General features: G+C 33.6%; 1 protein-coding gene across 2 annotated transcripts in view; it reads right to left on the bottom strand.

Moving 5' to 3' along the window:
* The window catches only part of LOC117177097 (xenotropic and polytropic retrovirus receptor 1-like), a 37134-nt gene extending 28748 nt beyond the window's left edge, over positions 1 to 8386 (bottom strand). The window contains exons 1-2 of one of the 2 annotated variants that reach the window (XM_033367585.1): positions 8203 to 8386; positions 6595 to 6706 (exon numbers count right to left, since the gene is read on the bottom strand). In XM_033367585.1, the coding sequence (XP_033223476.1) occupies positions 6595 to 6663 (69 nt within the window). In that variant the 5' untranslated portion in view covers positions 6664 to 6706; positions 8203 to 8386. Of the gene's footprint in view, positions 1 to 6594; positions 6707 to 6801; positions 7148 to 8202 lie in introns of those variants that run through there. The other variant, XM_033367586.1, reaches the window with a different exon arrangement.
* Positions 8387 to 8843: the final 457 nt, after the last annotated feature.

The raw sequence follows: 8843 nt of genomic DNA, 5'->3' as shown, positions 1-8843 counted from the left end.
TCAACTGATTTTTAATGTCCAAACAATATAGAAACTTTCTGCGTTAGCAGATTTCATATCCATTTTAGTCAAACTTTTTCAGCCTTCAAGCACACCGTGAGCTGTTACTGGTTCAGTTACATTGCTCAGGTCGCAATCGTCATCATCTTCTTCTGATTCCTGATGTTCTTTATAATTCACACTTTGAAGGATGTCAAGATCGCTAGCGTATTCAGCGACGAGTACATTGACATCCACGTTTGTGAACTCTTCGAAAGTTACATCTGTGCAGCCGATTTGGTTTTGTACAGTAGACCATTCTGTAGAAAAATCAGCTTCATCGATCACCTCTCTCTCTCTGTTGAATTTTCGGTTTTTACAAAACCAACTTTCCGGAAGCAATTAGCAATTGTTGCTACTTTTACATCTGCCGAGACTTTATGCAGTTCAACAATTCCTTCCAGCAAATTGATTTTAACTTCTCCTCTTCTCTCTTCCAAAACGTTGATAATTTTTCTGATGACTCCTTTTCGATAATAAACCTTATGTTTTTTATAATCCCTTGTTCCATCGGTTGTAGCTTGGATGTTGTATTTGGTGGTAAGTGAACAACCTTTATAGCTTCCAGGATTCGGATCAATATTTTTGGATGAGCTGGACAGTTGTCTACAAACAAAAAGACTTTTCGTTGCTCACGATGAAATTTTTTATCCATTCCTCACAGCCAGTTTTCGTATATGGAACTTATCATCCACGATTTTTTTTTGTTCTCATAATTTACTGGTAATGACTTTACTCCTTTAAAACAACGTAGTTTTTTACTTTTTCCCACAATTAGTAACTTCTCTTTTTCTGTACCACACATATTAGGAGCAACCATCACAGTGATACGTTCCTTACTTTTCTTTCCACAGTGACAATCTTCATTTTTAAAAGATAGAGTCTGGTCAGGTGAGCATCTAAAGAACAACCCAAATTCGTCAGCATTAAAAATATCTGCCTCCAAATATTCTTGTAGTAAAATTGGTAGCACTTCCGAAACGATACGTCTCACAATCCACTTCTGAGGCAGATGCACTTTCTCCACTCAAAACTCGATGAAAAATTCCATTTCTGTTCCTGAATTTATCCAGCCATCTAACACTAGCCTTGAAATGATCGTGTCCTAGCTTTAAAGCAAAATCTTCAACCTTTTCTCTTCTATTGAACCTGTAACAAAGTTTCCGATTTTTTAGCATGACGTTTTCTACACTAAATTTTTGTTTCGTTTTTGTATCAGCAATATTTCAATAATGGATTTTTACAAATTATTTTTCAGTTAAGATATTTTACAAAGTGTACTTACCGGAAATAGGAATATTTTTCTCGTCCTGGTGAGAGTTCTGTTCCTCCCCGAAGAGTTATACAGTCCTATACCGTTTTTCGATACCTAAGTCAATACCTAAGGAGATACCATAAGTCCTATACCGTTTTTCCATACGAATATTACGAATCGAAACTAAATTTACGAATTACGAGTACACACTTACTATCTTTCTCGAAAAGATTATTATGGCGCAAGCTAAACTTTTGGAACGAGAGAGGGTATCTGTATTAATGATGCGTGGTTGGAGAGATCGAGTTCGATCTTATGATCAAGTTCATTTGCTTTTCAATCGCACTTTTCGTAATGAAGAAGGGTTAAATCCTGTCTCAAAATCAACAATTGAAAGAACTGTAAGGCGCTTTATGAATCATGGATCTATCAAGGACCTTCACAGAACTGATCGGTCAAAATCTGCAGAATCTGAGGAGATACAAATGGACATAGCCCAAGCATTTGTTGAAAACCCACACCTTAGTTTACGTCGAGCTAGTGATGAGCGTGACGTTGCTCCTGAGACAGTGCGCAACATTTTAAAAAGCATTAATTTCCATCCTCACAAAGTTTATCTGGTACAAGAGCTCAATGAAGTCGATCCTGATCGTTGGGTTGAATTTTGAGAAATTATGATGGACAGAATTGATAGAGACCCTCTTTTCTTGTACAATACAGTATTTTCAGATGAATCTACTTTCACTTTAAAAGGTGAAGTTAGCAGGCAAAATTGTAGTTATTGGTCCGACACAAATCCTGATTGGATGTTCAAGAGTCATACACAATATCCACAAAAGATTAACGTTTAGGCCGGTATCTTGAATGATACATTGATAGGTCCTTTCTTCATCGATAGTAATCTCAATGCCCGTGCATATGAAGAGCTTCTCAGAAACCAAATTGTACCAAGAATAAGGGAGATTACAGGCGATAATTTTCAAAATATTTGGTTCCAGCAGGACGGAGCAGCGGCTCATTACGGTAGGGAGATTCGAGCATATTTGGATACTCAGTTCCCTCAAAGGTAGATTGGAAGAAGGGGTAAAATCGAGTGGCCTGCCAGATCTCCTGATCTGGCGCCTCTCTACTATTTTCTTTGGGATTATTTAAAGAGCAAAGTATACTAAACGCAACCGTAAAGCTTAGACGAATTGCAGAATCGGATTCTGCAACAGGATACTTTGATTGATAGGGAGATGATTCGTAATGCTGTAACTCATTTTTATAATCGCATAGCTTTTTGTCAAGAAGCTCAAGGTTTTCAGTTCGAACATCTTCACTGAAGCGTGAGAGGCAAAGGGACTCAGGCTAATCAAGCACACCGAAACGTGAGAGGCAAGGGGACTCGCGCTAATCAAGCACCCCAAAGGGAACAGAATTTACTACGTTCACGTCGTTGTTCCTGGGTAATGCTAAACGTAAACTGCTTGGAAAAAACCTTGAAAAAACCTTGAAGATCATCAACAAGATCAATACAGAGCTCACCAATGAATTTCTCGTTGAATTTTACTTCAGGAATTGCACTGACCTCTTGGAAAACTTTGTTAATTTCAAATAACCTCTAACTGACCTTGAACGTTACAATTGACCTATGACTTGGGTACGTCCCTGAACGCAGACTTTTCCACTTTATCGACTGCAGATGAAAAAGGGGGTTTCCATTTAAAAAAATAAATTTGACCTTCAAAAAGCCATGAAGGTCAAACTGAAGGTCACCATTGAATTCCTCGATGAAATTTACTTCAGGAATTACACTGACCTCTTGGAAAACTTTATTAATTTCAAATCACCTCTAATTGACCTTGAATGTTACAATTGACCTATGACTTGGGTACATACCTGAACGTAGAATTTTCCGCTCTATCGATTGAAGATGTAAAAAAGGGGGTTTCCATTTTAAAAAACAAAGTTGACCTTCAAAAACCATAAAGGTCAAAGTAAAGGTCAAAATGAAGGTCACCATTGAATTCCTCGTTGAAATTTACTTCAGGAATGACCTTCACTTTTTTGAAAATTAAAACAAACTTCTCATTAAGAAGCAAAATTTCTTTCTCCGATCAATCCAAATAGTCAACTTAAATATGAACGTCAGTTCAATTTTTTCTTCGGTCTTACGATCAAGTTTGAAATAAAAAAACAAGGAAATCCGAGCCAATAATTTAATCAAATTATAAAAATTCTTTTACATCTCGCGACGTTTCGACCTAATCTGTCGGTCATCCTCAGGTCACACCTGATACAAAATTATTATAAAAATTAGCTAATTTAAAAAATTAACATTGTAGTAGAGAAAATTATATTATGAAAAGAAAAGTCAATTTACCTTATATAAGATTTTTGCACATAAAAAAATTGTAGTTCGATGAATAAAAGTGAGATGGCTTGAAATAATTTCCGAAACATAATTTTTTAATTGGGAAAAACCTCAAAAAAAGAAACGAGGCTCCCAATGATTAAGGTTACATTTCAAACACTTGAGCGAACCAACGATAGTCACACGACGGACAAACAAGTAATGGTAACAGGAAACTAAACTTGGGTTATGTTAAATATTTAGTACAGAGTTTTCAATATAGAGGGCCTAATTCCACTTTAGCGAAAATAGCGCGCCAAGGTATTTTAGAAATTTACTATGAAATTTATTATATTATGTTAATGTTGAGTTACATTAAGTTTTTCTGTTTTTTAAATTAATGGAACTATTCTTATATTGATTAATGAAAATTGATTCTAAAATTCTACGTTTGTAAGTGTTGTTTTCTAGTGCTAAAATCTTTATATTATCAAAGTCAAAATCAAAAAGGTGATCAAAATTCCACGAGTGTTGTGACAAACCTGTGTTCAAATTGCCAATCCTACAATCTCTTTTATGTTTAGCTATTCTTGTTTTTAACCTTCTACCTGTTTCGCCAATATAAACTTTTTTGAACTTTTGCATTCTATTAAATAAACTACGTTTGACAAATTTTCAATTTTTTCAGAATCATCCTCATTTATAAAACAAATTTCCAATTTGTGATTGTTTCTAAAATATACATTAATGGTGAATTTTTTCAAAGCACTTTTTAATCTCTCTGATAAATCTTGTACATATGGTAACGAAACATGTAAATCAGTTTTTTTGTAATTATCCAACCATTTATTTTGTTTACTGGAACTATTGTAAATCTCGTTTATTCATTCTTTGATCGCACTTTCTATTAAAGGTAATGGATAATTATTTTGTTGTAATGTAATTTTTAATTCTTTTAAATTTTCTTCTCGCCAGGCCCCGCCAGGCCTCGACTACAACACTGACTATTCTACAAACAAAGAGTTCAGGGACATCCGTTAGAATGCTCGTTATCATTCCCCAATTTTTAAGACGAAATCTTTATTATTGTAGGAAAAATGTCACGTGAACCTAACACTGGTAAAATCGATAATTTTCTAAGTATCACGTGCCCTTAAGGTGGTTTTCATCAGAATCTAGAACCAGAAAAGGCTTAAGCTGCTTCGAAATTCTATTCAAGTAATTTAAACTATCAATTTAGGAATGGCCGAATTTACCCCAAATATCCCATATCACCCCGTTTTCTTGTACTTAAAGGAAAAAACATAATCTTTTTTTACAGACACAAAGAAACAACCCTAAATACGAAAAAACTCTAATATATTTTTTATTTTTATTTTTAAAGGCCACATGTTTTTTTCAGACAATGCTTATGCTTAACTTAAAAAAAAAGAAATTAGGAATAAATGTAAAGGTGGGTTTTTGGGGAAAATCTATTTTGAATATTTTCAGAAAAACGGTTGCAACTTATTAATTTTAAATCATTTTACAATTTTCCGTCTGAAGTTAGAAGAAGACGATGAACGTTATTAGAAGCAACAATAAAATAATAAATTTTGCCAAATTTCTTCTAAAAAACAATATATTTCGTCCCCGGGAGATTCTGCGATTTAAAATGTAGAGCCATGTCTGGTTTGAAATAGATTCCGTCTTTGAATTTTATTTTTACAGGTTATCCAGAAATATTGATAATCTTCAATTTGTTTGAATCAACATTCAATTAAAATCAATTTATCTTGATTTTAATTAATTCAGTTGTAGGTCAGTGCAAGATTTAATTTTAAAAACTAAATTAATGCATGCTAAATTTTAAACAATTTCCTTTTAATAAATCTGAATTACATAGTTACAAATTAATAAACGGAAATAAAAAAGTCAATAACTGATTCAATCAGTTATTATTCTCCGTCAAATTCACTCGGGTTCTTCCAAATTCACTCAAGTTATACTGAATTTTCTCAAATTCGTCTTAATTATATCAACTTGATCGTAATTGTTTGGATTCCTTTGAATTCATCTAAATTTTTGTAAATTCTATACATTCTTTTAAATTCTTTGGATTAAACGCTCTAAACAACAGAGTTTAACGCAATTTTCGATGTTTTCCCTTAAAATAATTCAGTTCAGAATATTTTTCCATTTAAATTGTTCGACAGCAGTTTTCTATTGAAAATACACTCAACTGCCGATATAAGAACGGTTTCGGACATGTCTTGCAGTGGCCTTCAGCCTAAATTGGGGGAATCTAAACGTAAAAATTCAGGGCCATGTAAAACATTTCCAATTGGGATATATAACCATAAGCAACATACGCGGGTGAGTACCCGCACAGTATCCCGTTTGTCGTTATACTGCTGTTTGCCACGCATGACTGAGCACCACCTCTCTTTCGGTCTCACAGTCACCCGAATCATCAAAATGCCGAGGCCTCAAGTTCTAGGAACGGCGTAAACTAAGGCATCTTATACCAGGAAATGAGTGTAAATTCATATAATCTTTAAGGATGCTCAGTTGTCTATTTGATACATTTTCAGTGTGAAATTTACTTTAGGATTTTCAATTTCAAATTGTCTAATCTTTAAAAATGTAAATTTCATAACATACAACTTTGAATGTTGGAATTAAAAATTATTATATCAGGAAGTCTTTCAATAAAATACATTTCATATACGTTTTTAATTAAAAAATGCATAATTTCAATATTTTTAAATTTAAATGCTCTACATTCATATGCTGAATTTGATGATTCATAATTATCAATTGTAATTGTAAGGCTGAAATTTAGAATGATTTGCATGTGCAACAACATATGAGAAAAAAATCGGGACAAACACAAACACTTGTAGAAAACGAGTACTGACACATTTTTTCAGACGTTCAAGATTTAGAAATCTACTAATTATGTGTTGATTATAATTATTAATACCTCGTAGCTGATGTATTGCTTCCTCCATTCGGGAGTGATATGAGCAGAAAGATGCTCTGCAAACTTCATTTTGACTGCCTCCTTTGAATTTGATGATTCTTAAAAAATTAATCTAAAACATAGAAATATTCCCTCTTCACTGTAGGAAATACTAGAAAATACATAACTAAGAAAAATAAGAAAAAAATTAGGAAAAAGACAAATCACCTATATAAAAATTATGCCTTTTATTTGCCGTAGTGTATACATACGGCATTTTTTACCATATTTTAATGTTGTAGTAGGACATTCATGTTTTGTTATGTAAGAGATCTCGAAGCATTTTGTAGCTCTCCTTTAAAAAAAACTTGTCAGGGACTGGTCACAGAAGAGTGATCTGTCACATCTCGAATCCCTTTTCCAAGTCTCCTTTTAAAAAATACGCGTGTGAGTGACTGGTGTCAAAAAATTGCCAGACTAGAAACTTTAAATACAGCAAAAATTGCCGGAGCTCAATACTCGACCTTTATTTACAGCTATAGTTTTAAAATAAATATATTCACGGTGCAATTGCAGAATAGGAGTGTCACCTGTCTTTTGGCTGGAAAAACAATTTTTTTCGGCAACAAATTATTAGAATTTTTAATTGAACAATAAATAAAGGGATTTTACCAGGCATAAGTTAAAAATGATGGTTACTTTTGTTACTACGATGTCTTAAATAAGGGTGTCACGATATCGTAATGATAATATTTAACTCACCATTTAGGTGCTTTTAAACATCCAAACGGCCAGAAAACCCATTTGAAAGGTCACAAAAATAATTTTTTCAAAACCCTACCCCTTTCCAACGCTTCTAACAATTTTCTTTCTAGCCAAAACGGAGGTGACTGGTGATGCCTCTATGCTGATATCTAACCCTATTCACTTCTTTACAAAGTGCGTGGTACGTTGTATATCTATCAGAAATATTTTGTATCTGAATGTCAAGAAAGAGCACTCTCATAAATGTATGATTATGACGAATATAACGTGATATTTCTCTATGAATAAACTTTTTTTTAATATAGTTGCTTTGAATTTCTTACCAGTTACGCATTTTTTCATTACAAAATAATGTTCCCGATTACTTTCACGAAACTTGCGTGAATAAATTCTTTCGTAAGCTTCCACCTTCATTTCATTATTATTAAATGTTTCACAAAAATATATATGAGCCTCTTACTTCAAAATGAGCATTATACCACCTTAGAAATCGTCTATACGAAAGAAGTATTATAAAGTCATTAACATAGGCATCAGATAACATTCCTACACAATATCAAGTTTTTATTTTATTCAAACTCTGAGTAAAATACTTCAATGTTTATTAATGATACTAGCTAGAATATTAATACAAATTAACATTAACTCTAATTAAAATATATGCCCAATTCTATGATAAACAGCTATACAGAAGAAGCTACCATTTATGTAAAATTTATTTCAAATACTGTAATAAGAATTTCTCAAACTATTAAATTAATTATTTATATTATTGTTAATATTTATTTTTTAATACTGAACCGCTGAAATGAGAAAAAAAGGCGTTTACAAAATTCATGTTGCTTCCACAGTATCGAAACTTACTATTTATTCCACTTTTCTTCCTACTGAACTTCACTTTCCTAATCATTTCGAAATTCGAGAGATAAAGAAAGAAGACATTCTTTCAAAGTTATCACAATTTTCCAGGAATTTCCTGGACAGAATAAACGCGAAGTACTCCGAATGTCAACATCGACGACGACCATTGACATAGGAAACAAGAGACTAGGCATGCCATTGCGGGGGTGATGCAAAGAGGGGAGAGGTCCGCCACCTTTTGATGTACCGCGACAAACATGGCAGCGCCCACATGTGTATATTTTCATGCACAGTTTGCCGGCAAAAATGCTCGTGCACGTAATCAAATGGCATATCGTAAGATGGCGGCTCTCCCCCCTCCCATGGATTCAACCCCGCTCATCAAGTTAGGATGGCATGCCTAGTCCCGTGTTTCCTATGTCCATGACGACGATAACTAAATAATGAAGGAATTAACTCTAAAGGCCTCTTCATACCTCTGAACCATGCCTGAATCATGGCAGGAAATCTACCTTTAGCAGAGTTGGTTAGTTACGCGTATAACTAGAGTATATTCTACGCTAATACGCTTTTTACGTAATATACGTCGAAAACAGTAAAAAACGGTAGAAAACTCCTGTAAGTTAGGGCGCAGTCAAAGACAT

The sequence above is a fragment of the Belonocnema kinseyi genome, chromosome 7, assembly GCF_010883055.1.
Source record: "Belonocnema kinseyi isolate 2016_QV_RU_SX_M_011 chromosome 7, B_treatae_v1, whole genome shotgun sequence".
NCBI lineage: Eukaryota > Metazoa > Arthropoda > Insecta > Hymenoptera > Cynipidae > Belonocnema > Belonocnema kinseyi.
This window is presented reverse-complemented; position numbering and strand designations above follow the sequence as displayed.